Source organism: Hemicordylus capensis, chromosome 3 (assembly GCF_027244095.1).
Source record: "Hemicordylus capensis ecotype Gifberg chromosome 3, rHemCap1.1.pri, whole genome shotgun sequence".
Classification (NCBI taxonomy): Eukaryota; Metazoa; Chordata; class Lepidosauria; order Squamata; family Cordylidae; genus Hemicordylus; species Hemicordylus capensis.
The window spans coordinates 313,820,010-313,836,928 of NC_069659.1; the positions used below are offsets into that span (position 1 = coordinate 313,820,010).

General features: G+C 43.9%; 1 protein-coding gene across 18 annotated transcripts in view; it reads right to left on the reverse strand.

The window, feature by feature from the left end:
- TFDP2 (transcription factor Dp-2) overlaps positions 1-16,919 on the reverse strand; it is a 106,080-nt gene that overhangs the window by 40,112 nt on the left and 49,049 nt on the right. For 10 of the 18 annotated variants that reach the window (XM_053310275.1, XM_053310271.1, XM_053310279.1 and 7 more), the window contains 6 exons: positions 13,021-13,142; positions 9,994-10,041; positions 4,040-4,202; positions 2,119-2,265; positions 1,619-1,687; positions 980-1,131 (listed from right to left, as the gene is read on the reverse strand). In XM_053310275.1, the coding sequence (XP_053166250.1) occupies positions 980-1,131; positions 1,619-1,687; positions 2,119-2,265; positions 4,040-4,202; positions 9,994-10,041; positions 13,021-13,142 (701 nt within the window). The remainder of the gene's footprint in view (positions 1-979; positions 1,132-1,618; positions 1,688-2,118; positions 2,266-4,039; positions 4,203-9,993; positions 10,042-13,020; positions 13,143-16,919) is intronic. The other 8 variants (XM_053310283.1, XM_053310285.1, XM_053310282.1 and 5 more) reach the window with 2 other exon arrangements.

The following is a 16,919-nucleotide window of genomic DNA, read 5'->3' on the forward strand; positions in this document are numbered from 1 at the left end:
TGGGGACAGGGAACTTCCTGTTCCCATGCAGGAAGCCCTCCAGGGCGGCATGACTTTTCTGCAGAGACAGCATAGCTGTTTGGAAGTGACAGCATTGCGGTGGGGTGGTGGAAGAGGAGAGGAGAGCTCGTCTTGTGGTAGCAAGCATGACTTGTCCCCTTAGCTAAGCAGGGTCCACCCTGGTTGCATATGAATGGAAAACTAGAAGTGTGAGCATTGTAAGATATTCCCCTTAGGGGCTGGAGCCACTCTGGAAAGAGCATCTGGGTTCCAAGTTTCCTCCCTGGCTTCTCCAAGATAGGGCTGAGAAAGATTCCTGCCTGCAACCTTGGAAAAGCCTCTGCCAGTCTGTGAAGACAATACTGAGCTAGATAGGCCAGTGGTCTGACTCAGTATATGGTAGCTTCCTATGTTCCTAAGAGTGCCGGAGGGGCAGGTAAGACATGCCTCACTTGTTTAAGTGCCTGCTTGCCGCCCTCGTGGATGTGCACAAAATGCTTCATGCACATCCCAACATTCAGTACACTGGCAAATGCCTTATTTTGATACATACATACTACTACGGATATTTATATACCACTTTTCAACCAAAGTTCTCAAAGTAGTTTACATAGAAAAATAAATACATAAATAAGATAGTCTCCTGTCCCCAAAGGGCTCACAATCTAAAAAGAAACATAAGGCATATACCAGCAACAGCCACTGGAGGAATGTTGTGCTGGGGTTGGAAAGGGCCAGTTGCTCTCCCCCTGCTAAATATAAGAGAATCACCACTTTAAAAGGTATCTCTTTGCTCAATATTTTGATACATACATTTCTTCTGTCAGCAAAGAGATCTACAAGTTCTGTAGTGCAAGTTCCTCCTAAAATTAATCTGGTAATAAACTGCCTTTTGCATTCTTATTAAAAAGAAAAGGTTTCCCTGGTTTACTACAAAAAAGACTCAACACTCCAGCATGTGTATCCACATCATACTCACTTGTCCGGAGAGATGCTGCAGTCTATAATTGTTCTTTTGCTTGTGTTTATTATTAGAAAAGGCAGTTGTATTGTAGAATTCAGAACTGGAGGGCCCTGAGTTTGATGTTCACTTTGTTGATTTCTTTGTACCAAATTTTTGAAAGAAATTTGCTGTAGAAAGAAGTTAAAAGGATCAGATTTAAAACAAAAACTGTGCCTATATTACTGTTTCAGAATTTGAGAATAATGCCAGCACTGGGTACTAAGAAAGTTGAAGTTCTAGTGCCACAGCAATAGTAGCTTTTGTACTATGGCACATCCAACTAAACCAATGCAAGTTCATCTAAAAAATGTCACTTCCCAGAGCAATGGCAGAGACACTGATGATCAGACATATAGCATACTTCTGTCCTCACAGAAACCAGGGACAAACCAGTATGAATGCTAATAATCTATAAAAGGAGTTGGTCATTCTCTTTTCAAGTGCAATTTGAGTGAAGTTTAATTTCAGCACATCACTGAAGTGGACTATATCATCATCTGTATGGGCCAGTTGCTACTTTGGGAATACTTATGCATTAAAAAGAATCTCAGCCACTTAGCACTTTGTTAAAAAGAATGTATTATTATACAACACTTAAATTTTGAAGCAGTTTACCTGCAGTAATAGCTCTTGTAGCTGAGCTCTCTTCTGCTTTATTCGTTCTATACGTCGTTGCTTCTCTATCTGCAGAATGAATGTGAAATGAAAGATACAGAAGAGAAGATATATACATTAACGTGTGCCTTCCTCTGGATAAACCTGGAATCTTTTGTGAGGGATCCAGATTCATAACACACTGGACGTATATTGCTGAATTCCAGATATATACATATACCATCAGAATATGTCTCGCATGCATTAATACAAGTGATAGGAGGTGCCAGCAAAGTATAAAATAGATACAGGTAGCCTACTGACAGTCTACATTGCAATTTTAAGTGGCTCTAGGCATTTGTATAGGTTTTAATGGAAGTATGATAACAGCACACACACTATGTTCTAAAGATTTTCTAAACTAGAACTATTATTATAAAATACAAATAGGGGCTTAAAGAATTAGAATTCATGCAAGTCCCCTTTATCATGTACATTTTTCTTTCCCATCCCTCACTCACTTCTAGGTTTTGACATTCCTGAGCCGAGTTTGTAGGAAGACCTATCCACTTGATTTCTTTTTTCTCCTTTGAAATAATGTTCATCGCCATTAACACATTGAGGGCATCATAAACTCTCCGCCTAATATTCTTCTGATCATAAGCCTGCTTAAAATGTAGTACCGTTAAATAGATCTTCAGTTCAATACACATCAAATAAACTTAAAATATCTTTTTTATAAAAACACATATCAAGGTTATACCATATGGCACCACTTCCCAAATTTACACTGTGAACACTAGAACTAAATGCTGAGGCTTATTTAACACACACACCCCAAAATAGCAGTGATTCCCATTCAACACCACAGCCCCCCACCCCCCAAGTTCAGACTAACCCCTAAAATTTAGATTTTGTTTATTTATTTGAATTATCCAAGATACAAGTTTTAATTAATGGTCTTTCACTGTTGCAAGCATGCCTCAACTATATTATTATATTAGCAAGGGGGTAACTGTGGCACCTCACTCAGCCATTAGAGACTATAGGCCACTTCAAACAGCATTTTTTCCACACAGGAGTGTGAAAAGCCCATGTACACAGTCATATGCACATACTCGTCATGTTTCTTTTCCCATGAGTTTCACGGCAAAAGTCACAGCACTTTACACATTGTACATAGTTTGTGTTCATTTTTTCATATTAACTAGATAAGAAAAATATCACAAATTTGATCCTATCTAAACTCTGAACAGAGGTTAACAATGGCTTATTTACTAGCTTGATCAACTCTAAAAGCTACATTTGCAAGGTTACAAATTTATTAGAGTAGAAGTCTCAAAATATCTCACATTTTTACATAGTCAAACACAGAATTCTCTTATCTTTTAATAAGATGTATAAAGCCAACTTTTCAATAGACTGAAAGGGTAATAAGAAGCATATGATTTAATTCACAAATTGCTTGAATAAACCACGAGCCACTTAATAATGATTTTGTATCAGCCTTGAAAGTGCCCCTGAAAAAGTATCTCTCTATCCGAAATGCATCAAGCTCAGTCAAGAAACTTGCAAGGAATCTGAGTATTCCTCTTTTTGTTTCTTTGGCAGCAGCTCTACTCTCCTTTCCCCCCTGCATTTCCTACCTTGATGCCACCCCAGTTCAGCGTGGAAACCTCCACTCAGAAGCAAGGCATGAGGTGAGGGGAAGAAGCTTCACGCTGCAACACAAGGTTATGAGATGCGAGCGATGAGGGAAGGACACTCCTCATAACTATCCATCATGGAAGTTCCTCACTAAAGCTGCTGTCTCTGTCTTACTGAAACATCAACAAGGACAGTTTTTTACATCTTGACAAGCCTTCAAAGAATAGAGGCTTCTAATGGTGGTTCTCAAGTGGCAAAAAGGTCTCCACTCACTTTAGCCCTTCATCTTGGTTGCTACCAGTATCTTGCCAAGATGCAGGCAGGCCCCATTCAAACCCTGTTCTGTCTCCTGTTATTTTTATGGCAAAACATTCTATGTGCCAATCAGAACGCTATATATTTCAAAATTAACCAACCAATACAAATAGACTTCCATGGTGGCAAATAAACATTCAAGAATGGGTGCTGGGACAGTTGAACATGTGAAACATTTCTATCAGTGTGGCTGCTTGACATTGATACAACAAACCAATAAAGCATGCTGGAACAACTGCACATATTTAAGCTACTATTTCAGCAATTGTCACCACCAAAGTGCAGTTTAGTCATGTCATATTGCATTATGACCTATTTAGAGTTTGGAAAAGGTGGAGCATGACAGCAAATGCCTCTACCTCTTTCCAGTCCCTTACAAACTGTGAAAGCACACACCTCTGTCTATCTGCATCCTGGCCCTGCCTCCACCAGTGAGTAGGAGAGAGGACACATATAGAATACATGTTACATGCTACTTACTGAATCTGTAGTTAAGTGGCTATTTGAATTTGCAAACTCTGATACCAGTTCATCTGCTACTTCATTATAAGATGTTGTTCCTTTACGCTGGACCTTTTCACATACTTTCATTGAAAAATGTCTCAGACCCTTTCCATTCTTATCTCCTTTTTTGTTTCTTTTACTGTGGAAAAGAAAAACACACAAACAGAGATCTTCAACAAAACAAAGACTGGACACTGACTTTACATGAGTGCTGCCTTTTTATCTGGATAATGCAGTATTTGAGATTTATTCTAAGGGGAAATGTAATGCTAGAAACAGATATGCCGTTCAATTTTGGTTTCTTTCTCAAAAACTATTTTCTTTTTAGTGCTTATGCTATGAATGTGGGCTTTGCAAAATTTACACATTAAACCAGCTGGCTGAAGTTTTCTAGAATTCTAAAAATTAAAGAAACTTATTTTGGAATTTGAATGTATGCTTTAAAATTAAGATGCTCAAAATGTTCTTTGCTCCAGGACTGGACTGGAGCCCGGATGGGTGGATACACATTGGCGAGCCCCTTTAGGAAGGCCTTACTTTGTGGATGTGAGAATAAGGTCTTTCCCTCCTAGCCAGGATGTTTCGAAGAAAGTGCTGCTAGATGGACTTTCAAAGAGATGTTTGCCAAGCCTTGTGACTTCAAGGTAGTCAAATAAAGAAGGATGTCCCGAACCGACACTTGCGTGGGGAGGAATCCACGAGATTTAGCATAGGCTTTGAACCTGAGCCATTTGCTCGAGTAGTTGGACCTGGTGGAAGGTTTGCGTCGATTGAGCAGAATACGGTCTAAAATCCGATTAGCCAGGTGGTGAGTTAGAGAGTCTGTACGTCTAGGTGGAAGACTATCCCGTCATCCTTGGACAGGAGATCTGGCACACAAGGGAGAGGAAGAAAGTGACTCCATGATAGTTTGAGTACTTGAAGAAACCATGGCTGGCGGGGCCACCATGGTGTCACTAGAATTCCAGAAGTTGGCGAAGCCAGCAGTCAGGCAACCACCCATTTGATTATTGGTTGCGGTGGGAACATGTAAGGTATCTCCCAGGACCAATCCAGCTGAAAAGCATCCCCCTGGGACAGAGGGTTGTGTCCCACCCTCGAACAGTAGCGCACATATTTCGTGTTCGAGGTGGTTGCGAAGAGGTCTATGGTTGGTTGAATCCACCAGCTGAAGAGGGGAGCTATGTAATCCATCTTGAGCAACTATTCATGATGACGTACCTGTAGAAATATCCAACTGAGATCGTCTGCTAGAACATTGTCCAGGCCTTTGATGTGTATCGCTACTGGAGTGACTTGATGCCAGATACACCAATGCCACAGTTGAACACCTAGGGCACACAAGCTCTGTGATACAGTACCCCCTTGGCAATTGATTTATACCTGGGTTGTTGTATTGTCCAGTTGTATTTGTACAATTTGGTTTTGGACAAGAGGTAGAAATGCCTGCAGAGCTTGAAACACAGCCAGCAATTCCAGAAAGCTGATATGTAAGTGGGCCTGTGCTCGAGACCATTTCCCTTGTACTTGGTGACCGTTGCAGTGAGCCCCCCACCCTAGCAGGAATGCATTGTTCGTCAGCCATACAGAAGAAGATGGAGTCTCGAAAGGGACGCTGCTCAGAAGGTTCTGCGGAGTCAACCACCAAGAAAGTGATCTTAGAACCTGTGGGGCAGTTCCAGGTGCCTCCTTTGGCTGTCCCTGTTGGGATGAAAGACTGACAGAAACCATAGCTAAAGTTTCCACATCTTCAATCGAGCATGAGGTATCACCGCATTGCATGAGGCCATCAGGCCAAGAAGTTGTTGTATCTGGCGTGCTGGTTGCTTTGGTTGTTGTTGTAAGAGGTGGACCAGATCCTGGATACAGCTGTATATGTCTTCTGGCAAGTATGCCCTTTGAGTTATTGTGTCCAAGACCGCACCTATGTAGGTGGTTTTCTGAACTGGTTCCAGCCATGACTTTTTCCAATTCACTTGGATCCCTAGGTCTTGGAGAAGAGACAATACATACTGTATTTGCGAAAGTAACTCTTCTCTGCTTCTTGATGTTAGAAGTCAGTTGTCTAAATAAGGATAGATAGTAGCACCCTGTGTCCTGAGACGGGCGATCACAACCGCCATACATCTAGTAAAGACCCGAGGGGCGGTGCATCATCCGAATGGCAATACATTGTATTGGTACACTTGGTTTCCGACAGTGAAACTGAGGTATTTTCTGTGGTGTTCCCTGATGCGGATATGAAAATAGGCATCTTTCAGATCCAGAGTTGCAAGCCATTGTTCTCCCTGAAGCAGCGGAAGTATCTCTTACAACACCATTATTCGGAACTTCCTTACTTTGACCAGCTTGTTCAAGCGGCGGAGATCCATGATGGGACGGATCCCCCAATCTCTTTTCGGAATTTGAAAGCAGCAGGAGTAGAACCCCTCCCGTCTGCATGCCCACGGAACCAGGGTGATCGCACCCTTCTCCAGCAACTCCCTCACCTCGTCCTGAAAAGTTTCTGAGGGTGGAGTGGTCCTATTCCGAAGATATGATTTTTAGGACCCAGTGGTCTGATGTTATATGGTGTCATGCAGGGGCATGGCTTGCCAGCTTGATGGTGTTGCCTGGCGTCGATGTTAAGGCCCCTGCTGGCGGGAATGGGGAGTGGAATGGTGTTCGTGGGCAATCTTGAATCTCAAAGGCGCTTTTGGAACTCAGGTTGCTTTGATTGCTGAGATTGAGAGGACTTGTTCTTGCTTTGAAAAGGCTGCTTATTATATGCAGGGTATTGTCTTCTGAAGTCGCGACGATCTTGCTGATAGAATGAAGACCATTGCCTACCAGAGTAGAAACAATACTTTGAGTTATAGGTCGAAGTGGAGGCTTGTGATGTAAATGTCTTGGCAGTGAACTTCGACTTTTTGAGTTGTTCCATAGTTGTGTCTGTGGAGTCACTGAAGAGCCCGGTACTATCAAAGGCCAGGCCCTTGATTTTCTCTTTCATATCCACATGGAGGTTGGTGGAATGCAGCCAGGCATGTCTGTGAAGTGTAATTGCCGCAGTTAAGGAGTGGGACTTCGATTCTGTGAGGTGCTTTGCAATGCTCAGTTGTTTTGTCAGCTCGGCTGACCTTTCAAGAGTTTGCTGGTATCTTTTCTTGAAATCCTCTGGGGACAAAGAATCAAGCTCACCCTGAAGGGTTTCCCAAATGCTGTGACTGTATTTGGCCATACAGGCAGCATAATTCGCCACCTTGATAGACAGACATGAAGTGGAATAAATCTTCCTGCCCAGTAATCCAGCTTGCAGTCCTCTTTCTCAGGTGGTGTTGAGTAGCGTTTCCCCGATTTTGTGGAAGCTGCGCAGTCCACCACAAGGGAATTTGGTGCCAGGTGCTTCAAAAGATAGGTGTTGTCTTTTTCTTGTATGCAATAGAGGCTCTCCAATCTCTTACTTGTTGGTGTCGAGGTGTGGAGTACCTCCCATGAGCACTTTGCTGCTCTCGTTATCACTGGAAGCATTGGTAAGGCCACTGGTTGGTTGGACTGTGTCCGTAACATAAAGTTGTAGATCATCAATTGTTGACAATTGTGTCCGACGGTCAAGGCCGAGTGCCTCTGCCATGGCGCGTACGTGCTTGTGATATGATTTCATCTCCTCGTTGGGAGACACGTATGTCACTGGTGGCACAACTACTGGGGAATCCACAAGGGAATCTCCACCTTCTGGATCCGACTCAAAGTTAGAGCATCCATAATGCTCTGAGCCTGATGCTTCCAGCAAAGAAGGTACAACTGTCTGTGTTTCCGCGGAGACGTTTCGGGTAGGGGGTGGAATACACATCTGTGTACCCATGGACCATACTGGAGGTGGAGCAGTTTGAGTACATTGCTGAGCTGTCTATACCCGTGGAGTCTGTGATGCCTTTGCCACATAGGATAGCACTGTCGATGGATGTTGAGACAACACTGAGACTGTCAATGTAGTAGGAAAAGGAGTTTATGGCCTCCATGGTTTAGTTGGTTCACTAGAATAGGGGGCACCTAGTGAATAGGTCCCCATCCCGCTAGTCGCAGCAGATGTGGTTGGTGTCTGATGTGTGAAGCTACAGGCGTACCATGCAGAAACGTCATGCAGGTGACAAGCTGATAAGGTATTGTCTAGTGGGAGAACTGATGCAGGGACGGCACTTGCCTTGGCATTCAAAGGAGGAAAGCCTTTAAATGTAGACATCGACGGTGTGCTTGAGGTAGAGTCCAACATTGAAAGCAAAGTCTGCGCGGTTGATGGATCCAGCGCTGCAGTGGCATTCGTATGCATTTCATCATTGTCGACATCAAATGGGGTCTGGCAGCTAGGCAACACCTTTGTCGACATTGAAACCCTTGGCGTATGGAGAGTAGACGCCGGAGGTAAAATATTACAGACACCAGGAGACGCTGGAGTCGAAGAAGAAATCGGTGTCCTGGCAGGGGATAACAAACGAGCCCTCGATATCGAGATCACCGAAGCCATGGGAAGCGGAGACTGGTGATGCTGGATTGTTGTTGATGCTGAGGCGTCAGGTGCCGTCTCTGATGTCGAAAAGCAGCACGGCTCCGAAGGTGAATGAGGATCCAACAGCTGATGCCGGGTGGACCGGTGTCGACGCTGAAGTCGATGCCGACTTTGTGGACTTTGACCGATAGGGTGTCGACAACAAGGGTGGCGCTGATGTTGACTGTGGTGGCATTTTCGGCATCAAAGCCGGCAGTTTGCCTGGTGTTGAAGGGCTTAAAACCTTGTCGTAAATTCTGGCTCTTAAACGAAGCGCCCGATTCTTCCGCGTTTGTTTTGAAAAAGACAAACATATCCTGCAGGTTGAGACATTGTGCTCTTCCCCCAAACACAGCAAGCACAAGTCATGTAGCTCCTTTGAGGGGAGCTTGGCTTTACAGCCATCACACCGTTTGAAGGTCTTTTCCTCCTCAGCCATAATGGGATGTGCAATCGGATAGTCAGGGCCATTCCAAAGTCAGAAATCCAATCAAAGTCCGTCAGTTAAAACGGGTCAATTTACCAAAACGCAGATAGTCAGCCAAGCCAAAGGGTTGTACACAGAAATTCCATCCTTTTAAAAGTTTTTGAAACACATGAACTCACAGAGGAACTTAACCGACAGGAGGCAGCAGACTAAAGTCCAAACATGACGGCGGTCTGAAAAGAACTGAGGCACATGGCGCCTAGACCGCCCTTAAGTAGCACGCTGCTGCGTGGGGGTGGGGCTTGGATGCCTCGACAAGCTGAGGCATGGCTACTGCGTGGTCCCTGTGCAGGCACAGAACCCATACTTATGGATCTTGACAGATCTCGATCCAGATCTATGATTATATCATGCTAAATAACCGCCCAGAGATGCAAGTTTTGGGCATCATAGAAATATTTTAAATAAATAAATAAATACTTCTTGGGAGAAAAACATTAGTTGAAAGAGGGCACAGAATACTACAAAAATGACATGAAATTTTAAAAAAGTTCTGTTTGCTAGCCTAGGATCAGAGAAAATAGGCAGATTCCTTTTTGGGGTTTACAAGGTGGCAACTTTAATAAGCAAAGAAGAGAGCTTCAAAATTGCTGATGCCACTGCTGTAGTAAAGAGGACAGAGGGATGTATTAAGACACACATAATGGAGTTAATAGAATAAATAACTTACAAAAGCCTTGTAGTTAGCCAGTAAGAGGGGAACATATTTTTTCGGAACACAGTATTCAATACATGTTTTTAGAAACACAACATTATATGTATGGTATTAACAAATATAACCTTTCAAAAAGTAAACACAGCTTTAGAGGGCCTAAAACTATTTATGGCCCCAAACATATTTTATATTCCTAGGCAGATGTAAACTCAACAGGATTTAATGAATCATAATACAATTCAGCATCACACACACACACAAACCTTTCTGAAAATTCTGATTCCATGAAGTCTCGAGGTCGTTTTCTTTCCCTGTAAATATATGAAAGAACAGTCAGACATCAAAGTATGCATCTTAGTACTATACATTTTATAGCTCAAAATATTCCCATGCTGAATATTTTTAAAAACTTGTTTGTGCATCCTTACATTTAATCAAATATATCAAGCAAATCTGGCAAAGTTTAGCTGTAACTAGCCTTCGCATGCATCTTTTTCTAAGTTGTACCCATTGCACATAGTGGTATGACAGTGGTGATGACAATTCTAAAATGCAAGAAAACTGCTTCATTCATTAGATTTTGAAAATCTTATGACTTGGCTCTTAAAGTAGAAATACATTGAATTAAACACACACCTCTTCACTTATATTTAACTACCACCTTGAGTCCTAACAAGTGCATGTTTTTAAGCACATGGTTAGGATGTGTCATTAGAGCAGGCATCTCCAAACCGCGGCCCTCTAGATGTTGCTGAACTACAACTCCCAGCATACCCAGCCACAAAAAATTGTGTCTAGGGATGCTGGGAGTTGTAGTTCAGCAACATCTGGAGGGCCGCAATTTGGGGATGCCTGCATTAGAGGATGGAAAGGGAAGAAGAGAAAGGAATACAAAGGTAAAAGCTTTAAAAGGGTAGCAAGAAAGTAAGCTTTCTAAGGGCTAAACTACATGTTAACATATGGTTTGGCTCTCCCGTATTTTTGTTCTTTTTTTTTTTTCCAAAACAGTAGCCATGCACAGTTCAGATCAGGATTGGAACCAAGGTGCACAAAGAGGGGATATTTAATTCTTTTCTGCTTCACTGTGCAGTCCCAGTGAAAATGGCATCTCAAAAGCAGCTACTGGCCTCAGGAGGAAAGTTCCACTGGCATCTACGTGTAGTTAACATGTTATTTGGCTCTAAAAACTCAGTGGAAACCCTGCTTTCCAGCAACTAGGCTGAGCAACTCTGGGAATAGATAGAAACTTGTCCTCTTGGAGAACCCTTTGCCTCCTAGACACATGGGAGGGGTTCATGCAAAGGATAATAAACATCTTACTGCACACTAGATGAGTGTAAGTTTTTCACTTCTATATTCCAGCTCCTTAGAACAAAAGAAAGTGGAGACAGAGGGCCTTTCTCGTGATCAGGGACCCGGGCAGGAAGGCACACAGGGAGAAAGGCTGCAGAAGCTTACCTCCCGCACAGATGACCAGGTTCCAGCTTCTGGGCGCGCGAAATGCGTCCCCAGACAATCCACTGCTGCCCCAGGCAGCACAGAGTTGCAGGGGCCAGGATGCATCATCCCGCTCCCCAGAAATCCCACAGTGCAATTTGCGAGTACACGGTACATTATGGGTATCCCCCCTGGCAATGGGTGGGTGCCCCTCAGTATCTTTGCACCAGCCCAAAAGCATCAGTGCTGACACATGGTTAGTTAAAACAGGGTTAAGAGAGCACTCGCTCCCTTAACCTTATTTAACTGCTGGGTCTGCCGCTGAGGCGCCGCCAGGAGTCGTGCGGCTCCCAGCAGTTCTCACAGGAAGCCGAGCCCGGGCTTGGCTGCCTTAGCTGTGTCTTGGCTGATTGTGAGAACAGCCTCAGAGTCTATATTACTTAGATAAGAATTTTTGGATATTTTAGGCAGAGAAAAGTAAGTAGAATTGCAAGCATTACTAAGAGCCCAGAAGGCATGTCACCATCTCTAGTACAATGCAAGTTCTGCTTCTTAATTCAGAATTTCTTCCAAGTAACTTTTCATCAACATAAAAACAAAACTAACATCCTAAAGTGCACTGAATATTAAAATACGTTAAACAGCATTGCTTTGAGCCTGCTCAGAATCACCACATGACAGAGCAGAGGGGTTTTGAATGACATTTCTTAGAGCTTCAGGCTCTATACAATAGCCGCTCATTTTATTGTTCACTAAGGAATACGGATGTCCACAAACAGTTTGCCGTGAACCAGGCCACCTTCAGGAAAGGGGGCCAGACTGCAACTGAGCCTGGTTTGAGGTGAACCAGTATGGTGGTTCATGCTGCTATATAAAGGGGAATTCTATAAAAAGGGCTTGCCAGTGAGGGTGGAGAGATGCACCTGTAACTGTAAATGCTAAGGTGCTTATTGGTGGCGGTACCGAGCAGCGGCACTCCCCCCAGCCAGCAGCCCACATAGCAGCATGGCTCCGTACTCACTTGGCCTCTGCACATGTGGTGGCCATCTGTGTGGTTATGCATGCATAGAGGCCAGGTGACTGTGAAGCTGCACCACTGCACAGGCTCTGAGCTGAGGGGAGAGATGCTGCTCAGTCCCACCACTATTAAGAACCTTACCATTTACTTTTACAGGTGCCTCTCACCGCCCCTCCCCTTGGTGCCGCCCTCACCAACAAGCCTTTTTTAAAAAATAATACCCCTTTTCAAGCAAAGGGGAATCATCACCAGATTCCCCTCTACTCAGCAGCACAAACTGCCAAACTGGTTTGAGCTGGTTTCATCAAATGGATTGGGCTAGCTGGTCAGTTTGACCAAACCATGGATCCACGGCTTGGTCTGAATTTGGAACGAACTGCACAAGATGGACCGTGCACACCCCTACTAAGGAACATACGTTTCCCCAGACAGACTATACTATATATTTATTTTAAAGCCAAATACTAGAATAAATCCACTGTCATTGGATCCCCTTCCACCTCTTCCTCTTCAAAATGCCCTGTTCTCACCCACCCTTTTACATTGGCACATACTGTTCTGCTACACAAGGAAGATACTGTACATTCCAACAAAATTTAAGGAAGTAGTAGGGACTTGTTTAAATTGCGCAAATAGCCTCAATTCCACCCCTACTTCAACCCTTATACAAATTATGCAACTTAACGAACCTTGACCAAAATCATGCAACAACATGATGAACATAAGAGTCAAAACATGCATTAGCACAGTGATGAGCAGGCTCCTTCAACTATGAAGAAACCATGGAGCTCAAAATGAACATGCAAGAATGAGAAAAGACAAATGTATTATTTACCCTGGGACCCAGCTACTGGTTTCTGTTATATGTGTCTGAGTGACCATGGCTGGCGCTGTGGTATATGGATTCCTAATCAGAATATTCCCTGAACTGGTCAGTCTTTGCGGTGTGCTTATAATCTATGAAAAATTAGACAACAAAAATTGAACTTTGCAAAGAAATCCTAAATACAAATTCAAATGAAATCTGACCTGGAGGTTAAACAAAACAACATCATCAGCATAATTAAAGGAAGGTAAGTTGAGTAAGAAATGAGCAAGCTACAAGATGTCAGATATCCCACAACTGTTAAGGACCACAGCTAAATAAAATAATCAGCAACAAGGGCAGAGCAATTCAGACAGAGGAAAACTGTTCAAGAGGCACCCTTTTTAGTTATTTTAATATACATTCTAACACATCTTCAGAAGAGGGCAGAAATAGGGAAGAACTAATAAGGAAACAAACGATATTCCTATGCTTAGCTCCTCTATCTCACAGAGTCCAAACAACTGCTAGCACTGGTCAAATCAGCTTCTCCAAGTCTTGCTGTGAGTCTAATATGGATTTCTGTAGTTACTGAGATCTGATTTGATTGATTGATTTATTATTACATTTCTATACTGCCTTTCATTAAAACAACCTCAAGGCGGTTCACACAAAAGTTAAAACAAGTACAAAAATTACACAATTAAAATATCAGCTAGAACAGATCTGATTAAAAGATTTAAAGATGAATATTTAAAATGGTGATGGATATAAAGATATATAGAAGCGAAAATTCTTTGAGGACACATGGGCAAGTGAGTGACAGCCTGGTGTCATAGATGTAGGCAGAAAATAAACATCCTTCATAAGCAGTGTTCTTTAGACTCTTGTAACAGAATCCTGTCCTACATAACTGGTGTGTAAGAAAGCAGGAAAGACTACTTTCCCTCTTTAGTTCAAAGTCTCCAAATATTAACACACATTTCCAAAGAAGTATCCGTGTTTTATGTTAACAGACTAAACATCTTGTGCGAACATAAAGACTAACAACTGTACGGTAAGCTTCCATAGACTGCAGTCCACTTCATTAAACACCACAAAGTGTTGTTCTCAGTTTGGGTGGGGGTGGGGGCGGGGGAGAGAATGCACACACAGGAAACAATTATAAACAGAAGTAAAATTGTCAGGAAACACAGGAGGCCTAGACAATGACAATTCTATACAAAGCATCAAAGTATATAAGATAAGCATTGTAACAATTAATATCAGAAGTAATCAGCAACAAAATCCTCCTAACAATGCTAAGCTAATTAATGCTAATGTGACAGAAATGAATAGTCCCAAATCAAGCCAGAGACAATAGAGTCAAATATAATTGTAAGTTTTAATTCCGTTAATGTAGGGTGAGGGACTGGGTGCCTGTCTGTGTGCTTCTCCTTCTGCCCCCGTTTGCCATCTGTCTCCCCAGGACTGGCTGTTGTGCTGTGGTGAGGCTTTGCAGGACTGGGGCCCAGGGGGTGACTTAGCAGTTTCCTGGACTCCATCTGCCTAGAGCTGCCTGCTCAGGGCTATATAGGGTGCTGCCAGTGGTGGTGGGCCCGCCACCGAAGGGGCAACTCTAAAGGGGGTCGCCCCTTTGGGGGAGAGCAAGAGTGAGGGCAGGCTTCCTGGCCCAAGTACTCTCATGTGGGGTGGGTGGGCATTTAATAGTTTGGCTTCTGTTTTTAGTTGAGACCTGGGTGAGATTCTTTTATAATATGTATCGGTTTGGCTGGAGATGGGGAATCAGGGGCTGTATCCACTGACTATGGGATGGCAATTACGGTGGTGGTGGGGAACAGAAAAAGTAACATTGGCAGGTCTGCAGGTCATTACAGGGGAAGGGGGATCAGAAATCTAATCGCTGTTTCCCTTTCCAGCTGCCCTGTCAGCTCTTTTACCTCGGAGAGCTGTGCCAACCACCCTCGGAACCTCACCTTGCTCCTTTGTAACCAAAGAAACCATTCATGATTTGATTCTGGATTCAAGAGCCAGACTAGTTTGTATTACAGAGACTTGGTTGGGGGAGAGCAGTGGCTCGGTTTGGTACCAGCTTCTCCCTCCAGGGTACTCTGTTGAGGAGTGGGTGAAGGACTGCGGGTTGGGAGGTGGAGTGGCTGTGTTCTATAAGAATAACATCTCCCTTACCAGGATAGCTGTTGAGGTGCCGGAACATATCAAATGTGTGTACCTAAGTTTGGGGACCAGGGATAGATTGCGACTTTTGTTGGTGTACCGATCGCCCTGCTTCTCAATTGAGTCCCTAACTGGGCTGGTGGACTTGGTCTCAGGCTTGGTGTTGGAGTCCCCAGGCTTGTGGTGCTGGGGGACTTCATTTCGGGACCAATTTGTCCAGGGAGGCTCAGGAGTTCATAGCAGCCATGACAACGATGGGCCTATCCCAAGTGGTCTCAGGACCGGCACACAATGCTGGTCGCACGCTTGATTTGGTCCTTCACTCTGATCAGGGTAGTGTTCCGTGGGTGAGGACTCCTGAGATTTCCACATTGTCATGGTTAACCGTCTGGTTAAGGTTGGACTCACAATCACTTCCCACCTTCGCAGGGCTGCAGGGCCTATTGGGATGGTCTACCTGATAAGGTTACTGGATCCAATAGAATTCCAAGAAGCCTTGGAGGAATTTAGTGTTGGCTGTGCCGGCAATCCTGTTGATGCTCTGGTGGAGAACTGGAACAGCAAACTCACCCGGGCAGTAGACATGATTGCTCCTAAGCGTCTTCTCTGATCTGCTTCAAAATTGGCCCCTTGGTATATGGAAGAACTACGGGGGCTGAAGTGGCAAGGTAAACAACCGGAGCGCAAATGAAGAAAGACTCGAATCTGACATATTGCAGCATAGAGTACATTTGAAGATCTATGCTCAGGCAATACATGTGGCAAAGAAGAGATTCTTTTCTGCCTGTATCGCATCCACAAGTTCATGTCTGGCGGAGTTGTTCAGGGTTGTGAGAGAGCTAGTACGTGCCCCTCCAATCTGGAACCATCGATTACCCGCTGCAACATATTTAGTGAATTCTTTGTGGGGAAAATCTCTCATATTCGGGCCGACTTAGACTCAGTCTCCACAATTACTTCAGTGTCTGATGTGGAGGTGTCCAGCAACTCCTCTTGTGTGATTAGGTTGGATCAGTTCCAGTTTGTGACTCCTGAGTATGTGGACAAGCTGCTTGGAGCGGTGCGGCCTGCCACCTGTTCTCTTGACCCTTGCATGACATGGCTTAAACTATCTAGCAAGGGGATTGTTGTAGGAGGCCTGGTAGAGATCATAAATGCTTCTCTGAGGGAGAAAAGGATGCCTCCTTGCCTTAAGGAGGCAATTACCGGTATTAGACCACTTCTAAAGAAGTCTGTCTTGGATCCCTCAGAGTTGAGTAACTATAGGCCTGTCTCCAAACTTCCATGCTTGGGCAAGGTAATTGAGAGGGTCGTGGCTTCCCAGCTCCAGATAGTCTTGGAGGAAACAGATTATCTAGACCCGTTTCAGACTGGCTTTCAGGTAGACTATGGGGTGGAGACTGCCTTGGTCGGCCTGATGGATGATCTCCAATTGGAAATTGACAGAGGAAGTGTGACTGTGTTGGTCCTTTGGGATCTCTTGGCAGCTTTCGATACTATTGACCATATTATCCTTCTGGAGCGTATGAGGTGGTTAGGGGTGGGAGGCACTGCTCTGCAGTGGTTCCGCTCCTATCTTTCGGGCAGGTTCCAGATGGCATCCCTTTGAGACTGTTGTTCTTCAAAATCTGAACTTTTGTATGGTGTCCCTCAGGGCTCCGTATTTTCTCTGATGTTTAACATCTACATGAAACCACTGGGAGGGATCATCAGGAGATTTGGTGCAGGGTGCTATCAGTATGCTGATGACACCC